The sequence below is a fragment of the Fringilla coelebs genome, assembly GCF_963513975.1.
Source record: "Fringilla coelebs genome assembly, chromosome: 1".
Lineage (NCBI taxonomy): Eukaryota > Metazoa > Chordata > Aves > Passeriformes > Fringillidae > Fringilla > Fringilla coelebs.
Genome location: NC_140028.1, coordinates 62,052,543 through 62,069,778, shown reverse-complemented (window position 1 = coordinate 62,069,778; position 17,236 = coordinate 62,052,543). Strand labels below are relative to the sequence as shown.

The 17,236-nt window shown below is 38.1% G+C and overlaps 1 protein-coding gene across 1 annotated transcript in view; it reads right to left on the bottom strand.

Moving 5' to 3' along the window:
- INVS (inversin) overlaps positions 1 to 17,236 on the bottom strand; it is an 80,346-nt gene that overhangs the window by 40,331 nt on the left and 22,779 nt on the right. Inside the window, exons 3-4 of the mRNA XM_084211334.1 lie at positions 7,436 to 7,609; positions 5,068 to 5,235 (exon numbers count right to left, since the gene is read on the bottom strand). Of these exons, the coding sequence (XP_084067460.1) occupies positions 5,068 to 5,235; positions 7,436 to 7,609 (342 nt within the window). The remainder of the gene's footprint in view (positions 1 to 5,067; positions 5,236 to 7,435; positions 7,610 to 17,236) is intronic.

The following is a 17,236-nucleotide window of genomic DNA, read 5'->3' as shown; positions in this document are numbered from 1 at the left end:
TGGTTAGCTATAATTAAACTGTCATACTGTATTAATATTTTAAGCACAATACAGAGAAGAAACAGAAGCTAAGCATTTTTCTGTGGCAATTAGAACAATGGAATCGTAGGCAATAATGGAAAGTGTGGTATAAACAAATGTCATGCCTCTTACCATGAAGAATAAATAAAGAGAAGAGATACAAAATAGACAGAGAGTACTAAGCAGTTGCTTCCATCATAATAATGGAACCTTATGCTGTTCTTTTCTCCTTAAATCTTCCCAACGGTTTTCACGTAAACAAGCACAATCTGGAAAGGTGGAAAAGGAAGCTGACCATGACAGGATCTCCAGATTAGGGTTTCTCTCAACTTCACATGTTTACTTTCTCCATACATTGAGTTCTGTTTTGGCTGTATTTCATGGATTTCAATATCAGATATAACCAATTTGTGCCCAGCTGTCACCCCTGCATACCCAAGCTACTTTCTCAGCATTCAGCTGAGCTCTTTTCATAATTGTTTATTTTGACAATACCAATGGACTATGTACTATACAAATACAAACAGAAAGATGATCCTTAATTTTAAGAATTTATAAACAGAAGACAATATTTGGTCACACCCAAAGGGCAGAGCACAGAAAAACAAGACAGTATTTTTCAGTACCATAGACTGTGGTCTCAATAAAACCAGTAGCTAAACTCTTGTCAAGTTTTTGTAAAGCAGCACTGGAGAATTCAAAGTGGGATACTAGAGAAAAAATAATTTTCTGGGGAATTCTTCCACAGTGTTAAAGACAACAAGAGAGAAACAAGAGCAGTGTTGTTTTTTGTAATTTGGCCAGCAGGCACCAAAGGCAGTCTGGAAGCAGACACTGATACCTCACTGCTGCCTGGGCAATGGCACAGTGCTTAGAGAAAGCAAAGTGAAATGGTTTGGTTGGATGTGATTAAAAATGGAGAAGCAACAGTGACACAGACACTTGCCTTTTATACTGCTATCACCACAAGACTGTTTTTGCAAACTTAAAAATGCAATTATATGTTAAGACACAAGATGAAAGAAATTTTCACTCTATGGGTACATCCATTAGAAATACAATGTGGAATGTGAAAAACTGTAAAGTTAGAAGACCTAGAGAGGACTGAGAATCAAACATGATGCTTAGACAATAGCCTTGGAACTGAGTCATATGGCAAAAAGCAGCTAAGAAAGGAGGGGAAGACTGTGAGCTCTGCTGTGTCTGTGCTATGAAGCTCTGTCACTTCAAGACAAGTAAGAAAAACACTTCAATTTGGAAAGAAGCTGTCACTACAGAATTAAACTCAGGGCACTACCACCAGCACAAGAAGATATTTATACTCAACAAAAAATTCAGTCAACCGATTGAGTACTAATAACAATATTATTCTATCATCAACTTTACAGCATAGCTAAATTACTTTTCCATTTAAACTTGTTATTCACTTACTCCATTATTAAGGACATATAGATGTAACTAATTGCAATACAAACAATTAAGCTGATGCATAAAAAAGCCTAGATGAAATCACGAATACACTCTTTTCAGCCCAAAGTGCCTCTATACCTCTGCACCCAGCATGAGCAACCAACAGGAGGAGTTGGAAGCCTTCAGAAGAAAGCCATGACCCAGCTGCCACTACTGAAACTTGGTGGGATGAATCCATGGCTGGTGTGTGGCTACAGGCTGCTCAGAAGGGACAGGACAGGAAGGAGGGTCAAAGGGATTGCTCTCTACAATAGATGGATAAAGTGCAACGTGCTGTCCCTGGAGAACAGCCATGAGCAGGTAGAAAGCCTGTAGGCAGGAATCAGAGACCAGGGCAATAAAGGGGACCCTGTGGTCAGTATCTACTACAGGCTGCCTGACCAAGGGGAGCCTCCCTACAAAGCCTTCTTGCTCCAGCTGCAGGAGGCATTGTGCTGGAGGCTCTTGTCCTGCAGGGGAGCTTTAACCACCTTGTCATTTGCAGAGAAGCAGCACGGTGAGCTACAGGGAATCGAGGATGGGATGAATGGAGGATAACTTCTCAAGACAGGTGACAGACAGCCCTAACAGAGGGAATGTGTCACTGGACCTGGTGGTCACCAAGCCCTGCCTGACCAACCCAGTGGCCTTCTATGATGGAGTGACTACACCAGTGGAATGGCTATGGATATTACTGTTCTGGACTGCTGCAAAGCCTTTGATGCAGTCCCCCACAGTGTCCTTGTCTAAAATTGGAGAGATTTGATGGGTGGACTGTTTGATGGATAAGAAATTGGTTGGACAGTTGCATTCAGAGCAGCAGTCACTGTCTCAATGTCCCAATGGAAAATGGAGATGTCCCTCAGGAGGCTGTGCTGGGACCAGTGAGATGTAATGCACTCATTAATGACACAGGTGAAGGGATTGAGTGCACCCTCAGCAAGTCTGCAGGTGACACCAAGCTGAGTGGTGCAGCTGACAAGCCTGAAGGATGGGATACCATCCGGGGGAACCTGGCCAAGCTCAAGAAGTAGAAGTTGGCCATGGGAAACTCATGAAGTTCAATGATGCTGAGTGCAAGGTGCTGCACCTGGGTCAGGGCCACCCTAGCACTAACACAGGCTGGGGGATGAACAGACCAAGAGCAGCTCTGCCAGGAAGGGCTTGGGGGTGCTGGGTAAAGGATGAGAGGCTGGACATGAGAGAGTAAGGATTCTGCTCCTCTGTTCTGCTCTCCTGAGACTCCACTTGGAGTACTTCATCCAGCTCTGGGGTGCCCAGCACAGGGAAGATATCAAACCTGGTGGAGTGAGTCCAGAGGAGGCCACCAAGATCATTAGAGGATGGAGCACCTCTCCTGTACAGAAAGGCTGAGAGAGTTCTCACACGCAGAAGAGAAAGCTCCAGGGAGACCTTACAGCAGCCTTCCAGTACCTAAAGGGGGCCTACAAGAAACCTGGAGAAGGATATTTACAAGGGCATGTAGTGACAGGACAAGGGGGAATGATTTTAAACTGAGAGTAGCTTTAGACTGGATATTAGGAAGAAATTCTACCGTGAGGGTGGTGAGGCACTGGAACAGGTTGCCCAGAGAAGCTGTGGATTCCTCAGTCCTGGAAGAGTTCCCAGGGCTGGACAGGGCCCTGAGCCACCTGATGTAGTTGAAGATGTCCCTGCCCATGGCAGGGTGGTTAAATTAGATGACCTTAAAAAGTTTCCTACCAACTCAAACTATTCTCTGATTCTTTTAATTGTCAGATTTAAAAAAAAAACAACTACTAACACAGACCAAAAAAGTCCTCCAAAAATCCTGGACATGATCGTGATTCTGGATTACCTAAAGAGAATCTCTGAGAATACTTTCAGTAAAGAGACAAGTATTTTTGACATTTTGTAGTACATCTCTCTGAGATGGAGTTAATTTTCCTTGCAGCAGCTGGATTTGTATTTGTGATTAAAACTGTTGATAACACACCCATGTTTTGGCTATTGTGGAATAGCATGGATTCCTCTTTTTCACATCCTGCTCCCCTGCTTACCCCAGTAAATGGGCTGAGGGTGGATAAGAGACTGTGACAGCACACAGCTGGGACCTTTGACACAAACTGACTCAAGCAATACATCATACCATGCAGTATCAGGCTAAGCAAAAAACCTTAGGGACAGGGGAGGGCAGGAAGGATGTTCATGGCTACACCATTTGTTTTCCCAAGCACGATTAAGCACGCTGAAGCTTTTTTTGCATTTTGACAGAAGTGGCAAAATCTGCCTGCTGATGGGAAGAGTGAATAAATTTCTTTTTCTGCATGCAGCGCTTCCTTTCTGTACTGGGCTGGCATTATCTTCATCCACAAGACTTCTTGCCATCCTTCTATTTTGTCTGCCTTGAAAGAGGGCAGGTGAGTGAGTGGCTGTGTGGGTTTGAGGCTCTTGTCTGAGCCCAACACGCACAACTTTAAAAAATATTTGTCTTTTGACTACCCAATGTTTGAAAAAGTCTGTACTTAAATACAAAGATCTATATGTATTTTGCAGCAAGTTTACTTCCCCAGTGTGGCAGAAAAGCAGATACAAATTCAAAGTTTGTGACAAAATTGTGTTTCTAACAAATTGTTTCACAGCTGAATACAAATTACAAATACATTGAATAAAGAGCAGTATTACAGAAATTCAAGCTCTTTGATGCTGGAAACTTCTCTAAAACTATTTTTTATAGTAAAAAATGTATCAGTAACTGTAAGATTGTCAGTGAGATTTGAGAAAAGCAAAGAAAGTTTTCATTTTCATATTTAAGTTCTCAGCTTAGCAGCTAATCAGGCAGACAGACACACAAGTCCTTGTAGTTAAAGCACAATCATCATGTGCCTACTTCTGAAAGACCTTTGAAAGACAAAGATACAGGAAGATTGTTCTAATGTGACAGAAAATTTAAATTGAGACTTCTGTATCTTTCCATGTTAGTGAAGCTCAGAAATTTTCACAAAATAAAAATCAAGGTAAAAATCAAGCTGAGCATATGATTTCATTGTACCCATTATAACTTTCATTGCAGAAGATAAACTCAGATATTGCAGAAAGAGAAAATATGCTATCAAGGAAACAGTATTAAATTCATACACAAAAAATCATGTTGAAAATCTCTCAGCAAACTGATTGTGGGCTGACTGACAATTGATCAAATATTTCCCAGAATTCTAACCTGAAAAACCAAATTAAACTAAAATTTTCAGTACAGATAACTAGATATAAACTGTCAAATAATGAAGGAAAGACACATAACAAATAAATCAGTGTGCAAAATGCAAGTGAAATGAGCAATATGACTGGCCATTTTATCCATGAAAACTTTTAAGTCTTTCCTCCCCCCCTTACAAGACTTAGAGCAAAGACATTCACCCATAGAACTCGAACACTTTTTGAGACAGCAAAAATTTTTAGGATTATTTCTTACAAAGTTCTGGATGTTAGGAAAAGCAAATTATTTCATTCTCAAAGAGTCAGTGGACCAAAATGAGAAATGCTAAGAGAATAAAAAAATATTTATATCGGAGGAAAATATTAAGTACACAAAGTGTTATATATTGCAGACTTTCTTACCAGAATACATTTCACCGTGTGGATTGCACTAGGGTCCTTGTTGTTAGCTGCCCAGTGAAGTGGGATTTTTCCTTCAATATCAGGAATACCAATATTTGAATCATGTTTGATGAGAAGTTTCACATGCTCTGGGTTGTTGTAGTAGGCACTCCAATGCAACGCAGTTTGCTGCAATATAATTTTCACAACCTTTTTCAACACATTGAAAAATTGTTGAAACATGAAAATTAAAGTTGGCTAAAACCAGATTTAAACAACAGGTAAATAAGCAAGCATTTGTTGCACTTCAATAAAGTGGACTGACAAAAAACTGAGCACATGTACCTGGGGTGGCTGACAACTGAAAATCTATGAAAATAGGCTTTAAACAAAGGGCTCTTTACTTTAATAAGAGCAGATAATCACACACCTACTGAGGTCTGAGTCAAGTCTAAGCTGCACCACCTTAGAGGAGATCCAAACTGAGAAGCCCTTATGCTTGGAACATAAGTATCTCTGCTAGGAGACTACTTTTTATGAAGATTTGTTGGACTATGGCAAGAGAAAAATGTTCATGCCACTTAGCACTGCCCTGATGGCTATTTGGTGCAGCAGTTCAGACCTAGAGAAAATATCTGTGCTTGGTATTAAGCAATGACATCCAAGCCAGAATGATCTGAACCAGGCCTCAGCCCCCGAGCTGCACTACAGAACAACTGCAGTGATTAGTGTGGTCCCTCTCAAATTTCAGACTCTGTTGGGATAACACAAATTGACAGGGACTACTTTTCACTAGGGGAAGGTGACACTGTATGCTGACACTGGACTCGGATCCATCTTGAACTAAGGTTTTGACTTTACTGTCTGGGATAACTCAGAATTCTGAGGCTGAATATTAGTGAATCTAATGTCCAATGGCAGACCAATAAAACTTCAAAAGGCAATCCACGCTCCTACTGCCAATTCCTGACTGCCAACAGCTTTTTCACAGGCCTTATCAACATTCATAACTACATAAGCAAACCAACGTGTGGGGGTTTCTTCACCAGCAAAACATTGGCATATTAACAAGTATTTCATTTACCAGACACACCTCTCCCAGCTGCCAAGTAACAGAGAGTTATAAGATAAAGAATGATTTTTTTTCCCCAGCTCTCTTACCCCCTCACCCCTACTAAACATTACCTGGTGCTTCAATTGGCAACAGAGAAATAACTCCTGCAGGACATTGTGTATTGAGGTACAATACCCTGTATTAGCATCCTGAAACAGTGACACGGAATTTGTAAGTTCACCATCATATCCTTAACTCCTCTGTGAAGGAAGAAGGCAAAAAGGAGACTATTTGTGTTCCTTGCTGCCAACTGTTAGCTCAGTACCGTGGTAACAACAATAAGATATCACAGCCTTTTTTTCTGTTGGTCACTCACTGAAGAAGGGCTCCGCAAAGTGCCACCACAGCCTTGTACCAGTAAAAATTTGCACTAAATCAGTGAGTGTTATTTATTAAATGGAGCTGACCAGGGTTCCTGGAAACTGGCAGTTGCAATGAAAGCAGAAAGTTTTGGTTACCAGAAGGCCAACATGGCCTTGGTTCACTGACTTCTCTCACCTACAACCAGTTTCAGTCAGTTACTGACATGGAAGCAGATGGAAAGGACACTTGTTCTCCCTCATGTTCAGGAATTGTATTTGACAATTTTGATGTGCACAGTTGCAGCAAGGAAAGTGAAAAAGCCACGTGCCCAACATGATCAGGCAGGTTGGACTCTGTGCCTGAGATCATCTTTCACCAACCTGAATTCCATTTTTCTACTGTGACTACTCATGACATGAGCCGGGAGAAAAGTGCTCCATGTTTTGTGGGGAATCTGGCAGTGCTTTAAATACTGGCTTGGAAATCTGCTGAACAGACAAGGTTGCTAAATGGTTTTGGCTGGTTTATCCATACCTTTGCTAATTAATTAGCATGGTCATGAAGTCAGCATGACTTCTCCAGAATGACTGCTCCAATTATAGGCAGTTTTCTAGTGACTCTTATCATTACAAGATTCTAAATGTGAGGTTTTCCAAAGGCAGAAAAGCAACATAAGCACATGCTATCCAGACTCTAACAAGGATCACAATGGTACAGAAAGACTTGGATGGGTTTTGAATCCTCTATTGTTGTAACTGCTCTCAAGAAGAATGTCAGTGGAGCCAGTGCAATGAACTTTGACATCATTAACATCAGGAAAATATTAATATTTCTACTTTGAAGACCTAGAAAAAGTTTATGACAAACAATTTTTTGAGCACAACTGCTTGATGTAAAACCAATTTTTAAAGTTGCTACAAATCTTAAAATAAGCAGTTGTAAAATAAGCAGTTGTCTTCAAATAAGCAGTACCTTGTTTCTGTCCTGGGTATCCACTTCTCCAGGTGCCATATGTTTTAACAACAAAGCTAAACATTTTGGACTTTTGTGACGTGTAGTTAAATGCAATGGTGTCATATCCTCTAAGTCCTTCTGCATCCAGTTCCCTCTACGAGCCAGCAAAAGTTTCATGAAGCGGTAATTTCCCTGGGCAAAGAAAAATACCAAAAATTTATGTCAGTTTATCAAAGCAAATTATGATACTTAGATATATATATGTATTTCTTTTTACTATATTGCACTGCCTAAAAAATCTTGAAGCAAAACAGCTCAAAGCTTTGGAAACATCTAATGAAGATTTTTTTTTTGTTAACATGAACAATTTTTTTTGTAACATCTTGTTAACTCTTCATTTTTAGGTCTCTCATGCTACTTGGTTTTAGATATTTATATTCCATTAGCAGAATAAGACAGGGTTCATTAATACCAAAAATTCTGTAATATTATCAGTGTTTTAACTGTTTAACCTCAGTAAAAATAATGTAAAAAACTGAAATAAGATCATTACATGCTGGTTTCAGCAAGGTAAACAGTTAACAGATGAGGAATAAAACTAAATATGAAGAAAGAATATAATTTTCAAAATGAAAGTAAGAAAAATAACCAGGAATGATTCAGAGAGGTAACATGTACTTATCTGAATACATAGCAAATATATGCAGAAGTGATTTTTTCTTACATTTTTAAATTGAGAACTGTATGAGTTTTGGTCTACAATATATATAATAAATTAATGGGACAGCTAGCTTTACAACACATTGAAAATACTTCACACTAGGACTTTCACTAGGTTTTCACTATGTCTTCAAAAGAAATAATGTAGAAATAGTTCTTTGATATAAATATAATGATATGATAAATGAGGGTGGATCCCAAAAAACCCAATCTGCTTTTATTTCTCAAATCACTGAAGAAGCCAGTGAAAAATTAAAGACATGAACATGCAATCATGAAGAAGCTGTACTGATTTAGTAGTACAAGCAGCCTTGACTTGCTACTACCCCTTGCTTGAAAGTTATTTTCCATATAGGAGAGATGCCACACACAACATTTTCATGTTTCCACTTCCCAAAGTCTATGGGTTTATCAAATCACCTTCAGCACTTAAGTTGCAACTGAGGACCAGCAACTGCTGGAGCAATAACTCATTAAAGCAAAACATCTGCACCTGCCTTCAGTCATCATGATTTAAACACCCCAGCTCTTTTCACACTGTAACTTTTAATCTTTCCTAAAGTGAAAGGAGTATGTTGGCTCCTAATTTTGCTCACTGTCTTCCAATTTTTCCCCACGATACTAGTTTTTGCCAATTTCCCATATAGATCATTAACTGTAACTATAATGAAAACAGAAAGCTCAAAAGAGAAGATAAATTCTACTAATTCTCCCCTACTCAGGGAAAAGCTGGAGCATTTGATGAAGCTTTATCAGACAATGTACACAGGAAAGGTGACACTCAAATCAATAGAAGTCATGTCTTTGGATTCTTCTGCTTATGAAACCCTCCGCAAATTAACATACTTCAGTCTGCTACAATTCTTTTACAAATTCTGCATGTTAGCTTAGTTCCCTTAGGCTGTCTTTGGAAAAACAATGAAAAAAGGCAACCAAGTAGACAAGGGCAAGCAGTGCTAATGAACGGGGGCCCTTTGGTACCTCATAAGGCAAAGCGTTTTTGTCAGCAGAATGATAGGATGGAGACAGGCCAAAGGATTCCAGAGGCCTCCACAGGATCTAGTGCCAGGGCATAAAAAAATATACAAATTTCATTTTTCAAAGCAGCCATAAACACTGGAAGGGCATACTTTACAAAAATTACTGTATTTTTTTTTTGTCTAATAGCAATGGAAGACTCGAGCTTTACAGATGCAGAATGGATTTCACCAGGTATGGCCAAAATAAATGAATGTGACTTTTTTTCCTGCTACATTATTTTATTTTAAAATACAAATCAAGGAAAGCAAATCATGAATGAGCTCAGACAAAATTACTTCATCCTGCTTCTACTTTTTATTGTTACTAATCCTTGCCAGTCAGTGACAGCTTACAAGAAAACTCTGCCATGGAACCTACCAGAGACCTGCCTGAACATGCAAACTTCTCTTGCCAGAGACAGCAGGGCTACTACAGCATTCCCAGTGAGAAGGGACCAAATACACCTTTTTTCTTCTGCTGGGTGTCAGGGAAAGCATAACCTCAGGATTTTGTCCCTGTAGTACACAGACAAATACCAAGCATACTCTGAAGTACAGGGGCAAAACAGCGTGATGTCTGCAGAGCTCTTAAACCACAGGGAACATACTCAGAATTAATTCATTATGCATTTGGGGTGGAGTTAAGGATGAGAATACTCCTCATTATTAGCAAATATGTACAGGTAAATATGAAAAAAAATTTTCAAAACTCATTAAAAAAAATTAAAACTAGCAAAAAAATCTTGGTGTATCATGATGTGATTAAACTGGAGGAGGAAAATATTAAATAAAGAGAATATTAGTCTTGGAAGAAATATAGCTGCTTTTCTCCATCACAGAGGATAATACATTTTTTACATTTGTTGTTTTCAATATTTCCTGTACACAGTGCATGCATACCCATGAGAGAAAAAAAATTGGTTTTGTCTTTTTGATGGGTACTTATTGGAAGATTTACAAGTATATTCTGCTTTTTGAATGAATTCCACTGTAAAGAAGACTGAAAGTTAAAATAATGCATAAAACTAAGGAAACATGCCCTTTTATTATTAGAATTTCTCTCCCTATACTGTATTTTATATTTGCTATTACACATTTTTCCATCAGTTACTACTACATTATTCTCTTGCATGCTTAGCCAACAAATTCCTCTCCTTAGGAAATGAATTTGTAATAAATCCCTTCGTTCTGAAACACAAAGATTCTGTTTCTTCCAAGTGATTTAAGATTTTTTAAACATTACCACAGAAAACACCTGTACTTACATTACTTATTTGAATTATCTTATTCATGCTTTTGCTTCTGACTACTATTCTTTTCTTTAGTAATACCACGAATTTTACTGTCTTCCTTTCACTTGTTAGAAAACAATATTGTACTTTTTAATGACAATGGAAAATTTGCCCACCTTCAATTGATCACTGCTTAAGTTTATAAGTATGGAATGTATCAACATGACTTGAAGGCAGACGTAATTTAGGTCTTATTAGGTGGAGGGAGGGAGGGAATGCTTAATTTGAAAAGCCAATTCCTCCATTTTTATAAAGTTTTTGTGTATAAAAAGTCTTTAAGCTGGCTAGGTTTTTACTCATAAATAATGCACTTGACTGGCCTAAACATTACTGGGCAGCATGAAGCTCTCTGAGTCAGTCCATAGTCTCTTACCCTTGATAGTGACTCAAAATTTATTCTACTATAAACAGAAAATATCATGAGCAAACAGGATTAAATACTTGTACAGAAAACCTGGTTCCTGGCAGCCAAAATTTACCATTCCAATGCTAATTCTTAATATTCCATTAGATTCTGTTAAATTTTTTTGAAAATCAAAATACTTGACTCTGCAAACTACCAGAGTTTCAGAGAACAGCTGACTTCAACGTAATCAGAAGAAATCCTTCTGCTATTTCAAAAATTCAGCCATAGGTAGTAGTAGAACACATTTTTTGGTAGACAGCTCAATAAGCAACCATGGCTCTGCCATCAAATAATGACTTCAAAAAAAGTTCAGGACTCCAAGCTAAGCAGTAAGAAAAACTTTCTGAACGTTTTAATGGAGAAGAGAGTTATGGAAGAAGTATTTAGTCAGAACCAATGAGTTTGCCAGAATTTAGATTATCTCTGAAATTGAAAAAATTATCCCCAAAATTGCAAGTTTGGTCATTAAAAAAAGCTGTCTAGCATATTCAGTATGATTCTACTGCCAGGGAAAGGTTTCAGTGGAAAATCACTGGTAAATTTTTCTACCTAGTTTTCTGGGTCTAGAAGAAAACATGTTTATTTCTTTATTATTCTAAAGCAGCTTTTTCAACCTATTTCCTCTCCCTGGCTTGCCGAGGAAGTGTAGTGAGAGAGCAGCTGGGTGGGCATCTGTCAAACAGCCACAGTCAGGCTGTCCCATATGGTCACCTAAGTGAAAGGCTGAAGAAAAAATGAGCTCTGCTCAGTGGTGCTATAATTCTAATCACAGGTTGATGCTGAAACTACTGGTTGTATTGCCACTGCACTAAAAACACTGGCCTCACACTTCACATCTTTCAACTCTGTACAGCCCACAGAGTCCTGCTCTGAGTCACCCAGTGCCATGTGCCCGTTTCAAACACTTCCTAAGAACTTAAGTACTTTTTACCGCAAATTTTAAGTATTTCACAAGTATACAAACTTGCTTTAAAGAGTACACCTGGGTTCTAGAAACGTTTGCTGATGTGCAACAGAGGTGTGTGAAAATTTATTTCCATTCTCATCCTACTATTTCTTGGTGAGTTAACTTGGTCATTATGTTAAGCTGTGTGCTTCTACACCGACTAACCCCCTCTCCTACCCTGTAGTGTGGGTACATTTCTGACACAAAACTTTTCATATTCAGGTTTTAAAAACACTCTGCATATATAAATACAGCACAACATAAATAAGCACAACACCTTTTAGAAGGGGAGAAACTGAGCTGTACAGGGTAAAGCTAAGAGTCAGAGGAATACTGCATCTCTCCAAGCACATCAAAAGCACACCCACAGTTAGGCTCCCATCCCCTCATCATCACTGGGATAAAAGGGGACAATGCATGTAGAAAAATTGCTTATTTCCCTATCAATTGCTGAGACCACATTTTCAAAACTCTAACAGTTCAAATCCACATGAAGTACTTAATATGACTTGAAAGACTGATCTGTAATAATTTACAATGTAAAGCACATGAGCTGACAACGCTTGGAGTACAGCTAGACTTGAATTTTGGAATACCTACAATGGAGCCGTGAAGATTTAGGGCACTGTAAGGGTTGCTAGAGGAACTGGGGAAAAAGCAGCCCAGCATCTCTATACAGCCTCCTGGTAAAAACAGCAGGGGTCATGAAAAAGAATGCCAAGCTGTTAAACCGTGAAGATGCTACTTTGGCTCCACTCCAAAATTACATACCTGCTTTCCCAGTGCTGGGAACAGACAGACCAAAAGAACACAAACCCTTACAAAGGAGGTGGTTTTCCAGGGCTTTGCACTGCTGACAGTCATAAGCACTGAAGATGCAGTCAGAGCATACACTTGCAGAAGAACAGAAAGCCTTAGAAATATTTACAGATAAACCACAAATTAGAACTGAAGGCTGAAATTGACCCTCTGGATTAGTAAATCCATCCTCTAGCACCGTAGGGAGCAAGAACATCTAATCCTTTTCAAAAATTCCTAGTGATTCCTTTTAAGTGGAATTACAGTGTTCAGGATTTTCTCCTCCCAGTTCTCTGTTTCAGACTCAGGCTTTTAGGTTTTGTTTCTTGTTCGGATTTTTTTTTTTAAGCCAACACACACACACACAAGGACACATTTCATTCTTCTACCCATGAAAATACAGTGTGGCTTTTAAAATCTAAACAAGCATTGGTATTTTTACCTCAGTAACAAAGGATAAACCCTACACTGCCCTCAAAAACTCACCAGCTCTCTGCACTCATTCTAGTTGGAACTCTTCTGTTTTGAACACAAGTAAGCAGAGATTACAGGGCTACCAGGGGGGTCCCACAAAGTACCCTACTGAATCCCAGTGACACTTGTCTACTGCTAGTGCATGCATCTTGTCAGATATACCTAAAACAGCACTTCTCCCATAAATTAAGTACATTCTCCAGTTAGCACATTTCATCCTTCTCAGTCATGTTTCAAATAGTACATTTATAATCCATAGAATTAATCATTAGGTGCGTTGTCTGTTATCCCCCCACCCACCCCCTGGGACTTGCATTTTGGACTATAATGCTTCTAATAATTTCAAGTACTTTCAGTATTCCTACTCTTCTGATATCCTAGCCACTGCCATCCTCTCTTTGACTGACAATCATGCATAACACTGTGCCACTCTTAAGGATCCTTCAAAGAAATACTACTCATGATTCTGTTTGCTCATGAAAAATACTGGCGAATATTAGATTCAAGTGCAACTATCAAGGAATTCCAACACCTGCCTTCTGATCTTATAGCTCATATTTCAATTGAATCTGTTTTCAGTTCATTATCAAATAATAATTTACCACTCTTTTACATTTTGTGCCCTAATTTCTAATTAAGCTTGCAATTTTCCATCTAGCATCACAGTTAATATTTTGTACAGGCCTAAAAAGGCAACCTTTTGAATTTATTTCCATGAAATGAGCTAACTAACTATCCAGTTACTCTTAAAGAACCTGCTGCTGACAGAAGGTGCTCATTTTACCCAGTTTTCTATTTCTGCATACATATTTATCCCCACATAATTTCAAATTCTTATTTGCTTCTGACGTCAAATAGGCTACCTCTCTCAGCTGCTTCCTTCTTAAAACATTATTTACCACTATTTTAAAGTGCTGTAAATGTCTGTAATGTCACAATTCCTAAAGAATGATTCATTGATTAAAATTCATCTGCACCTTATCCCTTGCTGTTTCTGTACTCATGCGATGAAATTTACCAAAAATCAGGCGTTAACCACTGGCCACAGCCCCAGACAGAGAGCCCTGCAGTAACTAAGCCTGGTCAGTAAGTGTGCAGGCAAGTGGTAAAACAGAGGCTCCACAAAATCAGGAGCACAAAGGTCAGCCTATTGAAAGGGCTGTGTTTGAAGACTGCAGCGCAGCAAGTCCTCCAACCACGACTGAAAGGATTTCAGAGATCTGATAATTATACATCTCTGCCACAGGTTAATAATTTATTAGCTTATTAAATTTTGATTGCTGAAATATATTCATTATTAATTAAGCAGCACTTATGTAAGACATTTCAGCAAAATTTTCTTAGCGATCTTTTGTGCATTTAACAATCGATAAATCCACTTCAGAGGAATGCAATATATAATTCTGTTACTTTTACTCTTTCACAAACAGAACAGCACAAAATTATTACAGTTAAATTAATTGTAAAGATAAAACATCTCCTGCTCTAATACTACACCAATCATAACACAGGCAGTGATTACACAACTATTAGATTATTAATATTTAAGTACAATAATAATTACGTTTTCATTTTTCTTTTAAACTCCTAAATAATATTTAAGAAAGTAGAGCTGGAATATATATATAACAGCATCTTGAGAACAGAAAACAAATTATTTCATGGGTTATAGCATACATATTCACTCATGTATACTTCATTTGCTTTAGACCCAGATTAAGAACTGGTAATGTACATTGAAATTTAGCATACCAGGCCAGTCATCTCCTTTTTCCCAGAGAAGCACATTCTGTCCCAAGCATATAAATAAATAAATAAATAAATAAATAAATAAATAAATAAATAAATGTAAAAAACCCAAAACAGATTGTTATGATCTTTTAATAGTCAGATTAGATTACTTAAGCCTTTTAAACCCAGGACTCCTTAGAAGCTGGAGTCAGGACTTAATTGTTGCTCGTGCCTGAAACACAAAAATGTCTATATTTTTTTAATAGTGGCACATCAGTTTCTAAAGCCTGTAGAAATCTATACCTTGACAAATACTAAATCATATTGTACACACAGACACTCATGGAGGTAAAACATGCACAATGTGAAAGTATTTCAGATTTTGCCTTAAAAACCTAGGGAGAACAGATCAGCCCCTTGGTACTGCATTAACAAGCTTCACCAACAGATAGCACAGATGCTAAAGCCAAAGTTGAGAACAGTTCTTTGCTGTCAGATGCTTTCAAGAAGCAGTGAAAGTCAAAAAACTTGAACTCCTTAATTGCTAGCTAAACCTTTGAAAGACAAATACATCCATGAAGTTTCTCTTTAAAACCAAAATGGCAACTGAATTTAACCTGCTTACCTTCACAGAGTAGAAACTGCTCTTTGATCTACCCCATCTTACAGAAGATAATCTTACTGTATACACAAACATGCTCACTCTCTCTCCAGTGAGGAGGTGCTGAAGAGAGGATGCTTTACCTTACAAATAAACTTCACACAAAATAAACAAATTTTCAACCCCCAAATAGTTTAATAACCTTGGAAAGGGGCTGTGGACATGGTTTCTTTAGAGGTTGTTTCATCTTTTAGCGTCTCTTTGAGAAGAGGCACATTCTAAGAACGTCAGAAACCACTTGGAATGATGTGGACTTCTGTCACCAACACCTACCAGTTTCAGTACCTTTTCAGGAAACAAACTAAGCACTTAGAAAACCAGAATCTGTTCTATCATACTTCTAACTTGATATCTATAGGAACAGACTACTGTTCCAAAAGTTACTGAAATCCATACATCAAAAGGAGTATTTTGATTGGCTTATATCATCAGCTACTTGCCAGAAATCTCACAAGAATTCTTCAGAAGAAAAACTACTAAGAGCAAGTAGATATATAAAAAAATTTAATTGCAAATAAGAATTATTTGGATTTATAAATTAGCACTTGTGTTTTGAAATCTTACCTATGCATAAAATACTAGAGCTTCTTGTTTTCAAATACACTGAAACTGAATTCATATTGCCTGGTTACAACAGCGACAAGCCCTGTAAAAGTTACCCTTTACTGTATATGACTGCACCATTCTTACACTACTTGAATATCAGTACATTTGTTTTAAACAGCTCCTGAAAAAAACCCAAAGTCAACATAGCTACTTAGAACCCCATTTTCTAGTTAAAATTAGTAAAGTTACCATCAAAATATCAGTCTCTCTGGTTATCACTAAATAAGGGTTAACAAAGTAACTGAAAAATAAAAGTAGAAGAAAATCTTTAGGGTTATTGTCTTAGACATAACCCTTAGCAGTTATCCACTGGACTAGAGCTTTGAAAAAAAAAAAAACCATCTGCAAACTCTTTATTACCTCTGGATAGTAAGGATGATGCCTTCTATCTAACAAACCACTGGTGGATTTAAATATGTAATGCTCTGCTAACCCCTTCAAGTCAACCGTGACAAAAACTTCACTGAGTTTTGACATTGGGTTTAATTTTGCGAAGTACCCTTTTAGCAACTTTGTTAGCAGCATTCTAAACTCAAAAGTAAAACACTCAACTGGAGAAAATCTCTCAGACAGCTGAACAGAAACCTTATTTACCAGTTTTCAAGCTGAACGTGTTCATCTGTCTGGCAAAGCATCCTAGGCAATACATCAGCAGAGAACATCAGCAGGACTTGAGGCCAGCTCTGACTATCAGACATTTTGACTGAAAGCAAGGCAGTGTCTCAACTACAAGCAATTCTCCCTAAAGCCTCTTGCAAGATTGGCTTTACTCTCTTGGTTTCCATAGGAATAGACAGAACTATCAACTGGCACACAGTTAAAGAACACAATAGAGAAGACAATGGACCAATGTTGTAAAAGCCAAGGTAAAACTGTTTCCCAGCATAGGCTGAAAGAAAATAGGTGTTTGTATCTTCCAGCCTTTGGCCTCGTTTATCCATGGCCTGTGCATGTTGCTCCTTTGTAGTGTTCTCAGCTCCTCAGCAATAAATGTTATGGTCAACCTACAGAAATTAGTGGCTTTCATGTAAAAAAACACTTCAAGGATGAAAATGCAATTAGCATTCTCATTTCCAGTTGATCTCTTCCACTGTTACTGAACTTGTTTTCCTGTAGTGTTCTTTTGAAGTCACTCAGGCAGAAGTACCCTCAACACACAATCTCTG